This window comes from Hemicordylus capensis, chromosome 5 (assembly GCF_027244095.1).
Source record: "Hemicordylus capensis ecotype Gifberg chromosome 5, rHemCap1.1.pri, whole genome shotgun sequence".
Taxonomy (NCBI): Eukaryota; Metazoa; Chordata; class Lepidosauria; order Squamata; family Cordylidae; genus Hemicordylus; species Hemicordylus capensis.
The window spans coordinates 32,901,296-32,923,417 of NC_069661.1; the positions used below are offsets into that span (position 1 = coordinate 32,901,296).

Sequence of the window (22,122 nt, forward strand, 5' to 3'; positions counted from 1 at the left end):
TTGTACAAAGGCTTAAGGAAAAGTACAAGAAATTCACTTGAACTGTGCAGTTTACTAAGCACTGTGCATGCCTAACCTTTCTACATTTCAATGGGGCTTGCACTGGATTGCCCTGTAAGCCACACTGAACTGAAGGAAGTTGTGAAGCAGCATTGCTTTGTAAGTGTAGATATCCTACAGTTGTGAAGGGACTCACAAGGAGGCATGTGGTACAGCCCCCACATAGGCATATTCCATAAAGCACATGGGGAAATCCTTGTTTGGAAGTAGGCCCATGTCAAAATCTCCCTGTATGCAGAAAGCTAGCATTCAAGGCCAATAGCTAGACTAGAAGCCTTTGTCCTGAACTGCTAGCTTTCCACATACAAAGAGCTTTTGACACAGTGGCTCTTTCAAACAAGAAATCCCCACATGAATTCTCAGTTGGTATAGTCCTACAAAAGAACTGTATGCACAGGGTTGAATCAGTTCTGAGAGAAGATCTACACAATATAAATGGGCAAAGGCAAATTCCACACAGAATGGTTAAAAACCATTCAGTCAAACTCACATTTTAGAGGTCACTCTGTCTTGAAAGGAATCAGCTGGAATCCAATTGGATCCCTTCATAAAAACTGGAAGTCCATTAATTCTGAAATAGAAACTCAGACCAGGTGACCTGGAAATTGGCTCCTCTACAAGCTCTACTGTTCGGAAATAAACCTGTAGAAGATTAAAATGTAGGCAGGTTTACAGCAGTTGCATATATGAACATAACAGAGGAGAGCACCTTCAGAAACAATCAGAGCACCTTCTGCAAAAAACAATGTATATATTTATTTTTCTATGTATAAAATAAAAAGAAAGAACTCTGTCTTACTGCAAGACTTGCTTACTTCACTCTCATGTACAGTATGGAATAAATTAAATTTCATCCTGAGACAGAGTTTAAAACTGGAAATTGCTGGAAGATTGTAGTGTTTTCACACCACACACACACACACACACACACACACCCCTACCTCCAACAGATAACATGTATCAGTGCTGCACATACCCACACAGCCTGCTTGCGATTATAGAGAGAGAGATTTAATGGAACTACTGAACAGTAATTGTAATCAAACCACATTTAAGGTTACAGAAACCCAAAGTCAGATTGCAAAAGAGCTCAAATCTTTTCACAAATGCCATTTCTGATCAGAGTGGAAGACCCAAGGTGGGAAAAGAGCGATATTTTATTAATTTAAAATAACAGCTCAACTACTAGAACAAGCTACCTACCTACCTAAAGTGTAGAAACCTTTTCTCCAGAACATTCAAGGCAAAACCAACCTAGTAAGAAATGATTTCAGTATAGGAACCTATAGTAGGGCAGGGCATTCCTTTCCAAGGTTTCTCAGGAGTAAGGATGAGAGGCAAAAAAGCCAAGCACAGCTAGTTGTCACTGGAAAAGCAAGAGCCTCTTGCAGTCCTGTTAAACCAGAGCAAGGCAGGACCAAAATTGGGTCTTGCTTCCACTGCATCCTGGGAAGAAAGCTAATTTACATAAGGCCTGCCAACATGGAACAGGGGGAACCACAACCCTCCTACACTGTGCGAGAAAAGAAGGCATTTAATAGGATTTCTTTAAACAGGAATTGAAGAACTGAACCATTCCATGACGACAGGGTCCTATCAACCACAACCTAACAAAAAAGTGGTAGTTGTTCCTACCTAGTTGTTCTCAACAAAGGACAGAATTCCTCCTACAGAATACCAGAAAACTTAGTCTATTTGAGGGGAGGCCATAAAAGCAGGCCTCAGGAATGATGTACTTGGACTGCATATATTAAGACTAAACCAGTACACCTTACTAAAGACAACTCTTTCTGTCCCGGTCTCTGTGAAATCAATACAAAACAAATTAGGGCCAAGACACTGAGATGAGCTGTTGTGTAGCTAAGGCAATATTGACCTGCTTGCAAAAATATGCCCTTTTAAGCACATCTCCCTGCCTGTCACAGAAGGAGACTATCATGAGAGCATTCTCAATAAGTTAGACACACCGCCTAAACTGACAGTCTTCATCTGGAAGTTGAGCTGAGACTTGTGCTGCTACCCCAAAAGCCTTTCTTTACAAGGAGACTCTAGCCTCATTCAGACATTACCAGAGGAGGCTGTACTTACGTATAGCCTTCGAAAACGAGGTAGAAGTCCCGCCCAGCATGTCAAGTGCTCTCCCCTGCCAGGCAGGTCAGTCACACTGACAGGCTTCATCTGAAGAAGCAAAGGCTGTAAGCATGATTGTGTACCTTCTTGTGATTGAGAGACTGGGGTGCCCCACTCTCCCTGTTACAGGAAGGCGTGCAATCACACTTAAAATATCCGTCTCCTCAGACAAATGCTGTAAGCGTGAACTACAGCATCAGGGGAACTGAATGAGTGACAACAATGGGCAGGATTTCCAACAAACCTTTGGAGGCTGTTTGCAACTACAGCCTCCATTAATAATGTCTGAATAAGACCATGAAAGTATGCAATGTGTAGGGCTGATCTCAGGTGTGCACACCTTGCAGCTTGTCAAGCCAAATGCAGCCCACCAGGAACTGGATAAACTTTTGCTTTTGCTGACTGCCTAGATTGCAAAAACAAGCTGTTTGTTAAGGCTGTGGCAGGTAACAATAAAGCATTGGTCAGCTTTGTTTGGTTGTGTGAATCACAAGTTATCCCTGGATCATATAAGCCTAACTACCCAGTTTTTCTTCAGTGTTTCCTGTCCAACTCATGAGCTTTATAAAATCAAGTTTTCTCATAAGCACTATATGCATGAAACCAAGCAGTCTCCTTCAGGGGATGGTAACATTTCTTAGAATCCCAAGGCAAAACACTTAGGTGTTTCTTTACTAAGAAACAAACAATACAATGCTAGCATAGGAAAAAGACCAAACAAAAAAACCCCAGTAATAACTATATAGTTAAAACATGATCTGCTCAGATGGCAGGTTTCCAATCTGCTTTTTTAAAAAAATCTGGATATATAATATTCCCTATATTAATGGACCTTCATATTTGACAGTCTTTTCTACTTAAGAAAATATTAACTGCATTCAGAAGCCTTTGGAATTGGGCAAAGGGATACAACCAAAATCTAAAACCAAATTGCTATTCCTAGCAGCTGAGGAGAACAGCTGTTTATTTTAACTCCACATAACAAAGAAGTCTAGTCATTTAGGAAATCATTAACTAAACCCCAACTTCATTGTATAGTGAACAAGCTTATATCTTATCAACCCTGCTGACGAGGAGAGCACAGAATTCCCTGTATTAGAGGGGAGAAAAGCCAACATTCAATCCTCACTGTTCCTCGTTCCCGCTTAGTGAAGTCATACAATTATTAATATGCTCTGCTACCTGAAATGAACTGTGCCCATGAGTAGATCACAGTCTTCCTCCACAGTCTGAATCATGTCTACACCAAGTGCCAAATGTGTTCTTGTATGGTGCACAGTTACTAAGCAAAGTGCTTTACCGAAAATCCGTGAATATCTTTCTTTCTTTTTTATGCTAACGTTGACATGAGGAGCCAGGAGTCTTATACAGATAAAGAGACAGAAAGTAAGAGAGTTCTTTGAACACATCTTATTTCCTAAACATTAGCGGAAAGTTCCAAGTCATTATATTTTTATTTTCATATCTATGCTAGAGATACCTATGCCTAGCAATTACTTAGAAAGGGTGCCCATTTGAGAATTTGGAAAACAAAGCTGCAAATGTTTTAATTAAACTCCTTTCCCTTTTGTGAATTTGAGCCTTGCAGCAATTTGTCTCCCAGTCTGACTGGTAGTGCAGGTGTTAAGCAGAGGTAAAAACTGACTCTCTGTATTCCAGCCACCTTCCAACTTCTAGAAGCCAATGCAATATTCTAGAAGCCAATGCAAGAAGCCAATGCAATCCCTCATGCAGAAGCCTGCTAAAAACCACTTCCATCTGAGGGCCATCATGATTTTAAGCTGCTTATCACATGAATTGGCATGATCACCCAGAGAGACACTCTTCAGTGACTCCAATGACCCCTAGTAATGTGTGGGGACCACAGCATTGAATTTGGCATTGAGTAACTGGCTCTCAAAGTATAAATTAGTCATCCCTGAGGAGGCATAGCCAAATGCCAAGGGAGACTCCAGCTTTTTTCCACATTCCTGAATAGATCGTCTATACAGGCACATGTGACAACACTTGGGTTGATCATCAGTGCCTGGGAAGGCTATCATGTTAGGCAATCGTGAACTCAACTGAACTCTGTGATATTTAAGCAGCCTGACTGAACATAGAACTTCAGGATTTAAAGACTGGACTACCATCCTAAGTAGTCTCACACAGGGTATGCAGCAGAGAGGCAGCCTTAGTTTCTTATGTGTTCTGTTAAGTTGGAGCATTGGCACACCTTAGAAAACTTCTCAATCTTGTATCCTCCCTCAAGAATGAATGTTGTCGTCATGTTGTATCCAGTCTGGTTTCCATGTCCTCTTGGCCACCAAGTCTCCACTGCTACGCTCTTTAAAAGAAAAGGAAATGAAAGAGAAGTTAAAAGATAAACATTCATCACACATGAAGACCTGAAATGAGTTTCTCTCAAACAATGGACCAATGCCCACCAGAGTAAACACAATGAAGAATTTTGTGGCAACTTAAAAACTAACAAGGTTAATGTACTATAAATGTTTCTAGCATAACCAGCATGTGGCAGGAGCCCTTTTGGATACCCCTCAGATTACCTGTACTGTGTGTTAGGAATACAAGAGTTTCACTTTTTGGCATAGGAAACTGCCTTATATTGTATCAGAATATTAGTCCATTTAGCTCAATACAGTTCAGACATAACATCGAGCCAGGATTAGCTCCTGACTTTGTGCAACACCCCCTAGCCTTGGGAGCTACTCACCAGCCAGGTAACTTGGGTTACCTATCTGGGTCTCTATAACTGTTGCTTAGCCTTTATTTGATTAAGTGCTGTCAAGGCAGTGTCAACTCTTAGCAACCACGTAGATTCTCTCCAGGACAATCTGTCTTCAACTTGGCCTTTTAGGCCTCTCAGTGGTGCATTCATTGCTGTCGTATTAACATTTATAAATAGCCATAAACAGACTCCATTGCATCACTTCTTTTCCTGTGAGACCATCATCTTTGGGAACCCAACCATTTTCCTAAGCTTGCCTGTCTACCTGCCTGGACCACCGATCCCTGTTAGCTGCATTGACCCTCAACTGCTTCCTGATCCAATGCCATTATTTCCCCAAACAACATGATCCCTGTCTGCCTAAGCTGACCTAAACCTCAGTGCCAATCACCAAAGCTGGCTGAGGCTTCACACTAGAAGGGGAGATAATAGCAGAGGTTCACAGAGACATTGGAACAAACACATTCCTGGTAATTAGACCATGAAGTCACTCAAGACATGTTTGAGAAGGGTTACTGATAAGCAGCCAACAAAATATGGGATCAAGAGGGTTCCTCACACCTGAGATTTCTTCAGCAGGACCCACTATTTTGAAAGGGGAAACAAACAAACAAAAAAACCCAACCCAATTATACTCCAATATGCCAGAAAGTGATAACCAAAGTGTGACATTAAGAATGGAAGAACTTGCCTATAATGCAGATTTTCTTAGGCACAACATATTCAGTTTTCGTTTCCCATGCTTACTGGAAAAGTAAGCTAAGTTAATTTGGCATCACACAATATGTGCTCACTTTTATCCATATTAGAATTATTATAATCAGAAATTGTTCATATGGCATCTCGACATGCAAAGTTCATTATGTTCTTTATATGGCTTATCTTGATATATTACACAAAAGATGTACTCTTGTGAAGAGAAGCTCTCAGTGGATCATGCCCTGTGTGCATGTGTGCACGCGTAAGCCCTTACATATATCTGAGCATTACAAGAGAATCAAACTTCCCCAATCCCAATTTTTTTGGCATATGTGACACTTCTTTGTTTATAATTGTGTTGCCATTTAGTTATGTCTTGCAAATAAAACAAAAAATTCATTTTTTTAACTGCAGTGGTAGCTGTGCTTGTGTGAAAGGATAAAAAGGATGCACAGACCACAAAATGGATGGATCAGTGTTGAACATACAAAAGCATCAAGTCCCTGAGTATTTCAAACAACAAGGAGAGAAACCCGTTTTAACAATTTGATTTGTCATGCCTGTTAACCAAGGCATGATTATACAGTTTAGTCACTAATGCTTCATCTTTTATCAGGAATTATTTCAAGCAGTAGCATGCAAATGCTCATGAATTCCTGTTATGAAGCATTATTTATATGTATCTTCCACTGTGCTATATAAAACGGAGAACAGCTTTAGAAGCAAAAACTGCTGGAGTTTATTCATTGGCTGTTAGTGAGGTCATATCCCTGCATACCCATTTGCTGCTGCTACTTCACTGGAAAACACAATGTGCTCTCAATTTTGGTAGGGGGCAGGGTGAGAATTACACATTTTTAGAGAGCTGCAGACAGCTCAAGCACTCTCAGTTTTTGAACACTACCTAGAGCTATAAGTTCTGGTTTTGTATATTTCCTATTGTTCTGCATATAGAATGTAAGCCAGCATCAAAAATTACAGACATAGATTGCCTTCAATATACAAAAACACATCTCCAAGTGCTTTTGTAAGGAAATGATTAGGGAAATAGCCAAGCATCCTCGAAACAAGGGGTATTACTATGTTCATTTAGCACATCTGCCACTGCCAGCAAGTAGTTCTGAGGTTGCTCTCTCGAATGTGATGCCAAGTTTGTAGTCCTACTGCATCCTGAGTTATTTGGTTTCTCTTATTGCCTTCACACTTCTTCCCTCAAAACTAGTATTTAGTGAATGGCAATCAACACAAAACCGTTTTTCCCCCACCCATGGGATTAGATTTGGAGCTGTGAGAGGGGAAAGGGCAGCATCCGCAGGAGCAGAATGTCAACTCATCCTTTTGCTCCCTGTGAAGGAACAAGGCCTAAACCTCTTCTTTTTGTAATTAAGATATTGGGGCTATTCTGATGATCACAAAAATCAGGCTAGAATAGCCTAACCCGATTTTTGTCAATCGTCAGAACCAATGAGCTCGGCTGCGAGCCCAGTGGTTCTAGAGCGGGTAACCCGCTCAAGAACCCCTGCCCTTAGCCCAGGTTTGTGGAGCGAGTGCTCCGCAAACCCGGGCTATCTGCTCATGAGTAGCCACAGCGCAGCTCCGCACCATGGCTACTCGCGAGTAGACCCCCCGACCGGGAGGCGAAAAGCCGCCTCCCGGCTCTGGGGGTCTCCCCAGTATGCCCTGCGCACTTGCGCAGGGCATACAGGGGCTTCCAGGGGCCACGCAGCCCCTGAGATTCCCAGACCCCGCCAGCTCCGTCACAGAGCCGGCAACCGTGTGGGCAGCCAATCCGGCCGCCCAGGGCTGCCTGCCCGGTTGTCTGCAGGGAGAGCGAGCTTAGCCCGCTCTCCCCGCAGTTTGGCAGAAAGCGGGTCTCACGGATTGTGAGACCCACCTCATTATGTTGTAAAATGCCTTGCTATTTATTGTACTAAGAAAGACTGAGCTGGATTCCAGAGTTCACGACTCCTGCTCTGTAGTTTCATTTTTGAGGGAGAACAGTTTGACAGTTAGAAGTTTGGAGGGAAAGGGAGGTTTGATTTTATTGGTTATGTTTTGAAAAATGGAGGGGACCTAAGTTGAGTTAATTGGTTTGTTTGGAGAAAAGGGGAAGGAAGTTTGTGTAAATAAGGGGGCTGCTTTCAGCAGAGTTTTAGTTCAGAGTCAGAAAAAAATGAGTGAGTGCAATCCGAGTGGGAAGAAGAAAGTAAAGAACCAACAAGTCCAAGTGTAGGAGCTGCTGGCAAGGTCAGAGAGAATCAGAGATGGGGCTGGAAAGAGCTGTGAAATCACTGGCAGAGTGTGGAAATTCTCTGGAGAGTTAAAATCACTTAACAGCAAGAAGACCTGTTCTGGGGCTGAAAACCTCTCGACTGTGAAGGAGAGTAGGACCTGAGGCTAAACAAGGGACAAGCTGGGTTGCTGGAAAAAGAGGTGACTGCAAAGGACTCTTGAGTTAGTGCCCAATGTTAGGCCAGTTTGGTTACACTTTGATCACATTTCATTTTTCCTTATGTTCATTTGGTTGCTGTTTTTGTACTAACTTTTCAAAGTAACTATTGGTTTAAATGGAACTATTTTTAAACTGAATTCTTTTTGTTTATTTATATTTAAAAATAGTAGCTTCTGTCCATTTTATCCACCGCATGCCTAAAGCCTTTACCACTCTACTAAAGTTTGTTTTGATACAACAGAGGTTTGGAAGGCTGTTGTGGTACTCAGCCAGAGAAAAGTCTAAAAAGTTTACTTGGTGGCAGTGGTAAAACTAAAAAATCACAGGGCTGATTGAGACTGGGCTGTGACAAGTGGCTGTAGCATGGGTGGATCCGTGACAATCCTTAATGCATCATTCCTGAATTCACTTTTGCAGCAGGTAAGAGGCTGCCTGCTTTAATCTTTAGCCTTTAGCCTTCAGTGGCCCAGTTCAGATTGGGCGAGCGGGGGAGATCATGGTTTGCTGTTATGAATGAGCATGAGCCTCAGGCTTGCACACAAGAGGAGATTAAGCTTCCTTTTATGGCCTGAACACACTTGTTAGAACTGGGGAAACTGGACCAGAGCCTGGTTTGATATCCTGACTTCTTGTGCAAACCAGTTTCCTGTGTTCAGAGGTAATAGGAAACTGCAGTTTGTAACAAACCACCAACTGTAGCTTCCAATCCCTTTCTGTTGCACACAAAAGAAAAGGGAAATGGAGGGAGGTACACAAGCTCAAAGCTCATGACAGCTTCTACCAAGTCAGACCTACTCTTAATTTATTCCCAATCTGTGGATAATGATCTTTATATTCTGTATGGAAAACATTGATGGTGTTAAGGTCAGTGTGGCCAGAGATGACAACATCATATGCCAGAAAGAGGACTGAATTTGCATCTTCCAGCTATAACTAACCCTATCAATTGGGCTACAGTTGATAAGAAGCACAAGTTAATCCCTGCTAACTTGGCAAAGAGGCATCTTTTAACGTAGTGATTCTCTTTATTAAGCAGGGGGAGAATAACTGGCCCTATCCAACCCCAGCACAGTACCTCCAGTGATTGTTGCTGGTGTCTATCTTATGTTTCTTTTTAGATTGTGAGTCCTTTGGGGACAGGGATCCATCTTACTTATTTATTATTTTTTTGGAAGGGCAGTATAGAAATTGAATGAATGTATGAATAAATAAATAAATAATTGAAGAGGTTGCTGCCTGGCACAGAAGGGATGTCAGAAAGGAACAAGTCAAATGTTGTCAACCACAAGAGACTCAGCTGCAGCTGACTCACATCTCCCATGATCTGGAAATTTAGGTGTGGATTGGGGGCTCATATGCATATGTACATCTCACAAGTGCAAAGACTACTTCATTCCATTCGAAAAATCAGGGAATATCATGTTTGTATAACAGGGAATTCCTGCATATAGGTCATGTATATTAGGGGAGGAAAACTGATCTTCTGGTAGAGAGTATGACTTGTTCTCCTTTGTTAAGCAGGGTCTGCCTTGGTTTGCATTTGGATAGGAGACTACATGGGAGTGCTGTAAGGGATAGGGCCATAGCTCAGTGGAATAGCATAGGGGTCCCAGGCTCACACCCAGGCATCTCCAGGTAGAGCTGGGAGAGACTCTTGCCTGAAACTTTGTAGAGCCACTGCCAGTCAATGTAGACCAGGGTTCTTCATTGCATGGCCCATTGGCGGCCCATGCAGACACTGCTAGCGGCCCCTGACTTGCCTCTCCGCCGCCCATGGGGTGCACACCCTCCCCTGCGCATTCTGCAAGTGGCAGCAGCCCACAGGAGAAGCGGTGGCAGCGGTGAAGACAGGAAGTTGCCTGGCCAGCACCTTGAGTGCATGTACCCACCCTCCACCATTGCCGCTGGGTCACACAGCACTGGGGGGGTGGCCACTGGGCCAAGCACAGACCTGCAGCAGACAGTGGTGCCGCCATTGGCCCCTGCTGCAAGATGAGTGAAGTCCGCAGTTCTGAGCTACATGGACCAATGGTCTGACATGGAATAAGGCAGCTTCCTATGTTCCATATTGACTGCCTAGTACATTTCTGAGAGGCGGGGCGGGGAGGTAAATCCCTAAGAATGTAGAGATCAACTTGTGCATCCAAGACCCTTTTATCATACCCTTTAAGTATAAAAACATTATATCATCAAGGAACCCTCATAAAAGGACTAGTATCACTTCTATATTCAATAACTCAGTCCTTGGAAGAAGGCCAAGCTGGACGTGCCAAGATCAATGAGAGGCAGACTTGGGGCCAAGAGAAGAGCCCTTTTATTGCTTTGACCTTGCCCAACAACTCTCAGGATTTACATTCAAAACTTATTACAGATTTAAGTCCTCCTCATGGATAAACAAACACATCTCAGACAGCTGGTAGTCCCTTCGCACAAGATTGCACACAATAATCAATGCAGATTATCACAAGGTTACACAGAAAGATTAGAAGGCAACTGGAGTAATCTCCAATCCTGTTGGCCAAGTACACTGGACAGGAAATTTGGACAGGAAAGACTTGGAGTCATTACAGCAAGCTCAGAAATGAATTAGGAGACAAAATTTTCTCTGCCAACAGAAACAAAAAGCAATGGAGGGAGGCATTTCACCACCACATATCTTTGCTTTGTATACTAGTATCAGTTCTAAGGATGTTTTCATAAGTGACGTGGAGGACGTGCATTTCTCACAAATGAGAATGTTTGTATGCTTCTGAATATTGTGGTCAAGGAAAGGGCTGCTGATAGGATCTTCTGAGGCCAACAAGCTATTTGTATTTAAGCCCCTCTCCTGGGAGTGGGGTCCCTGGCTATATACCTGTCCCACCTGTGCCACCATTATAGGCAGCCCTGTCAAGGTGTCTAACAAGGAAAACAGTTCTCTACATTTGAATGAACCTATTTCTTTAGCTCATACAATCCCATCAGTGTACTTTCTGACTGGTCGGACCCAATCTTGAACAAGTTCATGGTTATTGCAAGTGAAACATCTAGAGTCTTTTTCTGGGGGTAATTGTATTTTTAAAAAATACTTCTATATGAACAGAAGTCTTTAATATCATCAAGCAAACATGTGATATTTCTGCATCTTTCCAAAACTCACTGACACACAAGAGCTAATGAGCACACAGAAGCATAGAATTAACCTTGTCCATGAAGCCCTTAGCATAGTCACCATACCTCACTATAACAAAGCCACAGGGCATGCAAATGAAATAATCGCATAGTCCTCCCCCGCTTCCCTATTTCCCACCCCTTCCTCTATTGTCTTCCCTCTGTTGAATTCTAAAATTCTAGATTGCAGGGACTCATCCCCTTATATTCTGCAAAGCATAATACACATTGACAGTGCAATATAAATAATAAGTTCTAGTAAGAAATAATCTACTTACTCTCATAAGAACAGCCCTGCTGGATCAGGTCCAAGGCCCATCTAGTCCAGCATCCTGTTTCACACAGTGGCCCACCAGAAGCCTCTCGAAGCCTACAGCAGGAGTTGAGGGCATGCCCTCTCTCCTGCTGTTACTCCCCTGAAACTGGTACTCAGAGGCATCCTGCCTTTGAGGCTGGAGGTGGCCTATAGCCTTCCGACTAGTAGCTGTTGATAGACCTCTCCTCCATGGTTATCCAAGCCCCTCTTAAAGCCATCCAGGTTGTTGGCTGTCACCACATCTCCTTTCACTAAACTCTTAATAGATAATTACCATCTTCACAAGTTAGCCCACTTCAGCTTCAAACGTTCATGCATCTACCATATTGAATTGGGGTGGCTGACATCATCACAAACTATGCTGTTGAGGGGTCCCTATGTGTCCCTACAACTGTACTAAATTTGGTTCAAAACAGTTCCCATTTCTATCTCAAACGTTCACACATCCACCATCTTGAATTGGGGTGGATGGCATCACAAACTATACCTTTGAGGTGTCCCTACAGCTGTAGCAAATTTGGTTCAAATCAGGCAGTTCATAAGTTAGCACACTTGCTCCTCAAATTTTCACATATCCATCATCTTAAATTGGCATGGATGACATCACAATCTAAGCCATTCAGATATACCTATGTGTCCCTACAGCACTACCAAATTTGGTTCAAATTGGTCCAGACATTGTGATGTAGGCATGTGCCCGAAACGTTTCGGCACTGGGGGCGGTTTCGGCACCGGCAGGGGTAGCGCTTTAAGGGCGGGGGAGGGTGTACTCACCCCTCCCGCCGCATTTCCCCCACCTGCGCGCTGTTTTTTTTAAGCCCCTCAGGGCAGCAGCGTTCCTCCCTGCCGCCCCGTTTGCCCCGTCGGCCGGAAGTGGCGGGAAGTGGCTAGTTCGCGTGCGCCTGTTGCGTGCATGCGCGCCCTTCTGCCGTGTGTGCACACGCGCACGACGGGCGCACGCGCACTCGCCTCTTCCGGCCGACGGGGCAAACGGGGCGGCAGGGAGGAACGCTGCTGCCCCGAGGGGCTTTAAAAAAACAGCACGCCGGTGGGGGAAATGCGGCAGAAGGGGTGAGTACACCCTCCCCCGCCCTTAAAGCGCTACCCCCGCCGGCGCCGAAGATTTCTGTGCACATCCCTATTGTGATGTTGACAAAGGGGATACACACACACACACATGCTATACTGGGTGATCTCATAGGTTTACTTTCTTTAAGGAAAATAGGCTAATGAAAGAGACGGAAAAGTATAAACAGAACTCAGCATATGCTCAGGCTTGCAAATAGCTACTTGCCTGATCAGCTAGACTGAGAATCACTTTCAGGTAACCAAACAAGCGGGCTTTAATAAACTGGAAGAGGTCTAGTTCTCTTCCATTTCCCCCTCTCTCTTTGAGGTCACTGATGTGCCATAAACAAACTATACAGAGCATGATCATATCCAAATGAAAGACTCTGAATCCAACAGGAGGAATTTAAGCATGTGCTTAACTCTCCCACTGAAAGCCAAGGGACTTAAAATTGTTTAACTGCATGCTTTGTGTCCATAGTCACACATGGACATGCAAGGTGTAAAACTTGCTGTGGTCTAGTAACCCTTTATGGGTCTTAGTGCAGCAAAGTTTGTGCAGGAAGAAATCTTTTACATTCAGCAGAACTGTCAGCGACTCTTACCTTACTTATGTTTACGAACAATACAATGCTGCCTTCTTCAGGGCGAAGTTTTATACCATGTGTCTGCTGTGTTTGCAGCTCCGGAATGCTCACAGTCACAAGACCAGCAACTGGTTTTGAGCTGACCACATCAAAATCCAACTCTATTTCGAGACTCCACTGCTGTGCATTTTGAGCTGAAACAAAACACAGAAAAACAAAACAAATTATGTTTATTTTATATAGAACTTCATTCACCTGTAAAGGAGATTGTTACGTCAGAGTGGAGCAGTGGACAGACTGATTGACTAGGACTAGGGAGACCCAGGATCAAATCAGAGTCCTTGTGCAATTTTCGCAGCTTAATCTGCTGGTCAGTGCCTGCATTCTGAAAAGAACCAGCAGTCAACACAAAAGTTGAAAAGGAAACAGGCACTTCTCATTATGCAAGCAATGGCTAGCAAGTGGCACTGCAAAAATCATGCGAGGTCTCTAATCAGCATGTGGCCAGAGAGTAAGATCCCAACAGGAAGCAGCACAGAAGCCTACGGGAGTGAGCGTATGGTCACTAAGATGGTGTTTTGAGTTTGAGCAGTAGCTTTCAACATTGTGCAATGGATTGCCATCTGGAAGAACCCATCCTATTTACCAGAAACAGGTATAGGTATATAAATGCCATTTAAATCTAGAACCACCGACATAGTAAACTTTGGTAAAGCAGGTTTTGAATAGCCATTTGTCCAGATTACAGAAGAGAACTCAGAATAAGGCAGCAGCCATTTTTCATCCACATGGCTTCAGGAGAACAAAGAGAGCTATGATAAGTTAGGAAGAAAGCTTTCCCCAGCTTTATGTTTATTCAGTTTTCATAGGAACAGCTGCTTTCAGAAAACATCATCACAATTTCTGGGCAATGTAACCACTTCTATATGCCAAACAAATATTGTATTCAAAGAAAAGGCATGAAATTCTTCTCCCCTGTAGGCCTATGAAGTGAGTGGAATGAGACTTGAGGGAATGAATTGAGCCCATTGTGTCTGGATTTGGCCACACCTATCTCTTTTGGACACACAAGTGTGCGGGACACATCAGCATGCTAATGACTGGTCAGGGAAGGCCCCCTGAAGTGACTCAAAGAGTCTTCAGCTTAAAGCATGACTCACTCACACCACCTTCTCAGCAAGTGTGTATTCAGCCCTCTTTCTAGGCTTGAATAAGCTACCTGTTCCTTGCCAAAGCTCTGCTAATCATCTCCTTGGCATGCAATAGACAAATCCTGTGTATCAGAAAACACAAGAAGCCAGATGCCTTTTTAATGGCCTGGGTAGCTGCCCTGGTCTCAGAAATAAGGTAGCTGCGGTGCTTCCCTTTGCCCTCTCCTTCAGTGTAAATGTAACAAGAGAGAAAACAAACATCTAAAAGTCTTTGGCTTCTCTGAACTGGTAACTAGAAAATATCTCTCCCTAGATATCGCTCGCCACCTTAAGTGGCGCAGGGGGAAAGTGCTTGACTAACAAGCAGAAGGTTGCCGGTTTGAATCCCCACTGGTACTATATCGGGCAGCAGCGATACAGGAAGATGCTGAAAGGCATCATCTCTCACTGAGTGGGAGGAGGCAATGGTAAACCCCTCCTGTATTCTACCAAAGAAATCCACATGGCTCTGTGGTCGCCAGGAGTCAACACCAACTCGACGGCACACTTCACTTCATATCGTATATAACATATAGCTCATGTCTTACATACTCCCCCATCACACCCCAATCTATTATTCAGATGTCACATTACTGGCACCTTGCAGTAGGGATGTGCACGAATCGATTTGGCGCAGCCCGCCGAATCATTTCAGCAGAGCGGGGATGATTTTACCCTTTACCCTTTGAACATGAGTAAAGAAGGTCCTTAGCTGATCCTCCACCACCCTACTGCTTTTCCAGGCACGCTGCTGCACCACTCAGAGGTCCGCATGTGGCTGTGGGGCATACATGCCACCATGCGTGTACAGTGGCCATGTGCGTCCCACTACCGCACACAGCCGCACACAGACTTCTGAGTGGCACAGCACCACACCTGGAAAAGGAGCGTGTGGGCAGCAGAGTAGAGAAGGATTTGCTTTACTCATGCTTTAAGGTACCACTCCCCACCCTGCTGAAACATTCATGCACATCCCTCCCTTTGAGTCCTTGTAAAGCCCTTTGAGAGCGAGGGCAAGAAAATACATTAGGAATAACCAAATATATACAACATCAAGCAAGCTGGAGCAGGGTCCATACTGCCCACCCAGCCAAGGGAGCTGCCCAGCCTCTTGTCCCTTCAGCACAGTGGCCTTCACCACCTTGGGGCTCTCACATGGTATGCTATACTGGTCCAAGTTCAGGTGCTGCAACACTTAGAAGAGAAAGCTTTAGGCTGGAATATGGACAGTGGGAGGAAACCATAGAGAGGTGCCCCTCCTCTTCTGGAATTCTAGAAGTGTTTTGTGCTGCTGGAGCTTTGGGGGAAATGTAGAGGTGTGCCTCCTTGTACTGTCCTCTCCTTTGAACAGGGGGAATACTGTGTGTGCTGCCTTCTGGGGAGGTTTATTTGATGGCCATGTGGGGCAGGGCCTTCTCCACAGTGGTCCTCTCAATCAGGAACTCCCTAACAAGGCGAGGTGAGGTTGGCCTCGTGAAAATGATCCTGTTCAGACAACCTTTTAATCTGGTGGGTTGACTGTTTGTTTTTCTCTCTCAAGCACTTTCTGAAACTTTATCTTAGTATTTTTGACCAGCATTTTTAGGTTTTATATAAATATTTGATTTAGCTATTGTTTTATTGGTATTGGATATTGTTGACTGCCCTGGGACTTTGTCTGCTCCTTTGTCTATGAATGAGCAGTATTTACATTTTCTAAATAAACAAACAAACCCACAAGTACCCCATCATCTTTCTCAAAGCTCAGCTAGCCTCCCATTATCTTCCTCAATATCCATGGCTTTGGAAGTAGGAGCCATGGAAAAGACAAACAAAAGGTTTTCTCATGTTTTTATAGATAGGAACATAGGTGGAAGCTGCCTTCTAATCCAGTCAGACCATTGGTCGAACTATCTCAGTGTCATCTACACAGATTGGCAGCAGCTTCCCCAAGGTTACAGGCAGGAATCTCTCCCATCCCTATCATGGAGATGCCAGGGAGGGAACTTGGAACCTTCTGAATGCAAGCATGGAAATGCTCTTCCCAGAACAGCCCCATCCCCTAAGGGGAATATCTTACGGGGAATATCTTACACTGCTCACATGTAATCTTTCATTCAAATGCAAACCTGGGTGGACCCTGCTTAACAAAAGGGGCAATTCATGCTTGCTACCAAAAGACCAGCTCTCTTTCGCACACGCGTGTGTGTTTGCGTGCGCGCACGCACGCACATTATGTGATTATCCCAGCAAGCACTGATTATTTCAACAGATATATTGGGTCACCTGGATAAAAGCTTAGTACCATTAAAAATGATATGGATTCGCATCACTAATTAAAAGACAGAGTTATTCATTATTCCAAGTTATAAATAAATGAATGAATGAATGAATGAATGAATGAATGAATGAATGCATGAATGCAGCCTCCAAAAACTCTGCCAGCTCAGCTAACTGAAAAGAAACCATATCTGGCTGCATACCTGGTTACCAATAGGTGGAGATGGAAGGCCAAAAACTGGGCGCCTCATAAATCTGCAGTGGCATTCCATGGGAATTCAATTTCCATTAACTCTGGCAGAGGCCTGGAGCTATTTCCAGAAGCTTTAAAGGCTGACTTCTTTCCAGTATGATCCCTGCGCAAGGTACCTAATTTGGTAATATTTGGGGCAGGATCCAAATTTAGCACTTTTAGGTCCCATTGATTTCAGTGGGAGAAATGTGAGCACGCTTAGCTTTTTTTTTTTTTTTTTAAAGAAGAGAGAGAGAGAGAGACTCAAAAGTGCTTAACTTTGGCTTGATTGTAACCTCAGTATTCATATGGTGGATTTTCCTCAAAGCACTTTACACACATTCGCTTAATAATCCATTCAAAATGATCTCATATTACAAAAGGAGAAGGGGCTAAGATTATGGATTACAACCTTTCAAAGGCCAGCCAATAAGGTTTATGGTTTAAGTGGTTTTTGAACCAGGAACCTCCAAGTTCTTAGCTCACATTCGTAAAGTTATGCTATGCTGGTTTCCCACTGGAAAATTAAAAAAAAAAAAAAAACACCATTAACTGTTACTTTCTTATCACAGCATGGAGGGCACCAGGTTGACTTTCTGACCTTGGTTCCATTACGATTTACATAAATTACATTACAAGAAACCACCTGGCCTTTGTTTCAGTTTTGCTTCAGTCACTCTAAGCATAAGCCAGAAGACAAACAAGTGATTACTAGCCACAAGAACCAGTTAGGTGGCTTTTGGGCAAACACAGAACAGGAACTCCTCTCAAGTTACAGTTGAAGATCAAACCATCCTCATGCAGCTGCTTTCGTGCCTCTGCTTTTACCACAAACCTCCTAAAATGCAATACTGGAAGAACTTCAGAGCTACAGAGGAATGTCCAGAGAGTGAGACTTCCACCCCCAGCACACCCTCCAGTTTGCTTCCCTGCACAGCATGGGCATCCGGATGGGGGAAGAAGAGAGGGCAGCTGTCTCTTGCCCAGGATTGAGCCAGTCCTACTGAATTCAGTGGGGCTTGCTCTAAGGTAAGTGGGTACAGGATTGCATCGTTTGCTTCCCACCCACCACCACCCCTGAAAAAAAGCCCTGTTAACGCCCATGCTGCACAGGAATCAACTAAGCAGAAAGGGTGCATATCTCCCAACCAGTTCAAAATATAGCTAAGCTAAAGATCTTTCCACAATTTCAGCTCCTGCAATTTTATCAGAGGAACCCATTTTTCATTGGTTAAATCCTAATCACATGGGCATTTGAGGCACCTACACAAGACTCTGTGTCTCTGTACTATGGGGGAGGGCAGCTAAACAGGACACTCACAGAGATCAGTCCTTGTGCTTCTCTTATTTACATTCAAGTGATGAAATAGGCTGTATTCTGTGAAAGCTGATGCTAGAAGAAATGTGTTCGCCCTTAAGGAACCACAAAACTCTTTGTTGTATTTGCTGCAACACACTAACACTACTGTCCTTCTGGGAAGTTGTTACACAGGATTAAATGCTTTTGCTTCAGTTACTCAAGACTATTATTCCCCGATTCCATATTTATTTATGACATGTTTACCCCACCTTTTCTCTAACGAGCTCAGGGCAGTGTACATCCCACCTAACAACAACTACCACCACTACCACTCCCCATCCCCCACGGCAGGTTAGGTGGCAGGAGGGTGACTGGCCCATCCAGCAAGCTTCAGGACTGAGAGGAATTTGAATCCAGGTCTTTTCCATCTTAGTTAACACTAACCTCTACATGATGCTGGTTCTCTTCATATTTGCTAAAAGCCGATTCAAGTGACCCTTACGCTTGCCATGGCCAACATCCAGACAAACAAAGCATTAGTGGAGTGACACTGTGCTGGTACTAAAAGGGAAGGACAATTTTCAACCATCTCCCCGTCCCCTGAAGCAGACTGTCTCCGCAAAATATGCCCCAAAATATTCTCAGGAGTCACAGTGAGCAGAAGAAGGAAGGAGGGACTGACAAAAATCACCCCTCCCAGTAGCACCAGACCAGCATTAGTCTGAATGTTGATGTGAATGATGTTTCAATCTGAGTTTAAAAAATATTAATGGAGACCAGTCTTATCAGCGGTTTATTGTGAAAGCAGCCTAATAAAGCTTCCACTGAACAAACAGGGTTTGTGAAGAAACTTTAATGAAGGTAAAGAGATGGAGTAACAAACTGAGAGGAAGAATCTATTTCAAACATAAGGAGCAACAGGAAAGAAAGTACAAAGAGTAAAAGAACAAGAAAAGTAGGGAGATGGTAGATCAACTTTTGTATAAATAGAAGGAATGAGGAGGGGTGTACATGGAGAGAACAAAGCCCAGTGAATGATTTGAGAGCACTTAATGTGGCAATATTGCCACACAGCCTAAGCAGGTACAGACTTGATCAATAACCTCAACAGACCACTAGGACCCTAATGCAAGAAGAGGATATAATAAATAAAAATGCAGTTTAACAGCTATATTGAGAGAGCGTAGTGCAGAGCTTTAAACAAGAGTACTCAAAGCATGAAACTGATGATATTCATGGCAGGGAGCCCAGTTAGGTATTCAAGAAGAGGGGTGATGTGATCACAGTAGTGGGAGAAAACAATATGTCTCCATTTAAAAGGCATGGGGCTGAGGTGATGGCGCTGTAGTCAGGTTCAATCCCTGGCATCTCCAAGAAGGACTGGGAAAGACTAACCTGAGACCCTGAAGAGCCATTGCCATTCTAGTATTAAGTTAGATGGATCAATGGTCTGACTCAGTATAAGCAGCCTCCTGTAATTCTAGGTAACAGTAAGTTTTGCAAATGATTTCTGGGCTAACTAAAGAGTACGGATAATTTTCCTCTGACATTTGTCAAAGGTTATTTCAGGATATCATTTATCTGTGGCTGGGTCATTAAAAATAAGAGCCTTGGACTAGTTAATACTGAAGTACTAAATTTCCCATAGGACAAAATTCCATTTTTCCAATCCACTCTAGAGTTAGGGGGGAAAGACTTACCATAGTGAGGAGTCACAGAGAAATAGAGCAGGTGGCAAAGATTATATGCTTCAATCCTAATGTCCTTCCAAATTCCCTGAGTGGGGAAAGAGGGGCCCCAGTCCCAACTAAATGAGCACTGCTCCTGTAATTAGACACAAGCATCAGATAGGTTTGTTGATTCACAAAAAAACAAAAACAAAAAACCAACCATCTTGCTTTCCCCTTAAAGCGTATCTGAAGCAGCTTGCAACAATTCAATATAATGAAAGAACAACAAAAACAAAGGACTACTAAACATTGTAGCCAAAAAACAAAATCAAGGTGAGAACAAATTTCTTCAAAAATAAATAACTATCAATTGAGTTTTCAGTCTCAGAAGCACCAACAAGCAGGGAGCCCATCTCAGCTGCCAAGGAAGGGAATTGCATAGGGTGGGTGCCAAAAGAAAAAGGGTCCTCTTGTGTGACAGCACCAAATGAGCTTCAGAAAGAAGGGGGACTTTTGAGTCTTCCCAGAAGATCTCGGGGACAGGCAGAGTCATCAAAGAGGAGGCAGCCCTTCAGGCACCTTGCCCCTAATCCATTCAGGGCTTGACAGGTAATAACCAGCTCCTTGATTTGTACCCCAAAACAAACTGGCAACCAGTACAGCAGGAATGGCAACAGCATGGCACAATCACAATAGTACACACTAGTTGCTGTGTTTTCATAGCTAATTAACAGCTGAAGTTTCCAAGCCGTTTTTAAGAACAATTCCACAAAGAGCACATTGTAGCACTGAAAAGAGAATGTCACCAAAACACGATCCAAGACTTTGGACATACACAGTGATGTGATTTATCGACAAGAATGCCGACAAGGCTTGCCAAATGTTCAATGGGATCAGAGCCTATCACATCTTTGATTTTCCAGCCATCATGTGGTGACCACAAAAGTCACTATGCAATGGAACAAGAGGAGATATCCAAATTCACCCTCAGGGACCAGTTCAGATGTTCTTTCAGCCACACTTCCTTAAACAATTCCAGGCCCCATATGTTCAGGTGGTTACATCGGATGTAGAACTCCTGAAATGCATTTCTATGGCCTTATCCGACGTGACTACAGTCATGTTTGGAAGTCAGAATCGTGTGGATGGAACTAATGGCCTATTTCCATTCTAGTCAGCTGGTGCCCACATGAAAGGGAGCAGGAGTGGTCAATATGACACCCTCCCATCGACAGATGGGTACTCAGAAGCAGCAGCAACATGCGAGCACTCTCAGACTATCACCAATCCAGGCAGTGGCGGCAGAGGTCTTCCTAGTTCTAGTCAGGTGAGGAGAGGCACCCCGGCAGGGTGGGAAGGAGAAAATGAACAGCATGCCAGCGGGGTGTGGAAGGACAGTGACATGGACTGCAGGATCATGCTTGTGGTGGTGGAGACCCAGCACTTGCCACCCCTCCTGACATCTGCAGTGACCAGAGGCGCTCCTCCCTGTGGACCTCTGGGCAGGTCCGGGGTCTCCACACCCCCTAGGGGGCCACAAATCCTCTTTGAAATGTCCTGAGTCGTGGCCGAGCTGCACCACCAGCCCGCTCTGGGTCGGGTGGCCCTGTTCCCTCTAAGGCGTGCGCTTGTGTGTATGCTCACAAGTTTTTGGATGTCTGCTCAGTTCATTTTAGAACCCACTCAGGTTGAATCAGGAAGGCCCCATTCTGAATGCAGCTGCGCACACACTGCCTGATACTACCGCCCAGAACAAAACTCATTCCGCACAGAGATGAAAAAAATTAGAGGGGCCACTGCCGGGCAGCCGAGCATGACTGTGGTGAGGGCGGTGGCCATGCATGGCCTGCCTGATCTCCTCCCATCGTGCGTGGACGAGGGCTGAGCACATGTACGGCCACAGCCTGCCTGAACTACTTGTGTGTGTGGCTGTGCAGGGCCGGGCCGGGCCGGGCCAGGTTGGGCTGTATGCAGCCCGCCGAGCCAGTTCCGCCTGGCCATAGCAGCATGTGCCTGCGTACCTGCACACATGGTGTCGTTGCACAAGCCACACGCGAGGGAGGCACAGAGTGAAGTGCAACCAGGAGAGGTGAGTCCATGGGTGCTCTGCAGGACTGGCAAGAGGCAGGCAGCCAGCCAGGCAGCCAGCCAGCCACTGACTCTCCTGTCTCAAGGAGGACCGGAGGAGCAGGAGTGCCCAGCCAAAAGGCACTGGGGGCCACCACGGCTACAGGGGCAGCAGGAGACCTACTGGCCTCTGGAGTGAGGGGAGAGGCAGCAG

General features: G+C 44.3%; 1 protein-coding gene across 1 annotated transcript in view; it reads right to left on the reverse strand.

The window, feature by feature from the left end:
* Window positions 1–22,122, reverse strand: part of MANBA (mannosidase beta) — a 74,179-nt gene that overhangs the window by 26,130 nt on the left and 25,927 nt on the right. Inside the window, exons 5-8 of the mRNA XM_053253002.1 lie at window positions 19,872–19,995; window positions 13,209–13,384; window positions 4,406–4,516; window positions 551–702 (exon numbers count right to left, since the gene is read on the reverse strand). Of these exons, the coding sequence (XP_053108977.1) occupies window positions 551–702; window positions 4,406–4,516; window positions 13,209–13,384; window positions 19,872–19,995 (563 nt within the window). The remainder of the gene's footprint in view (window positions 1–550; window positions 703–4,405; window positions 4,517–13,208; window positions 13,385–19,871; window positions 19,996–22,122) is intronic.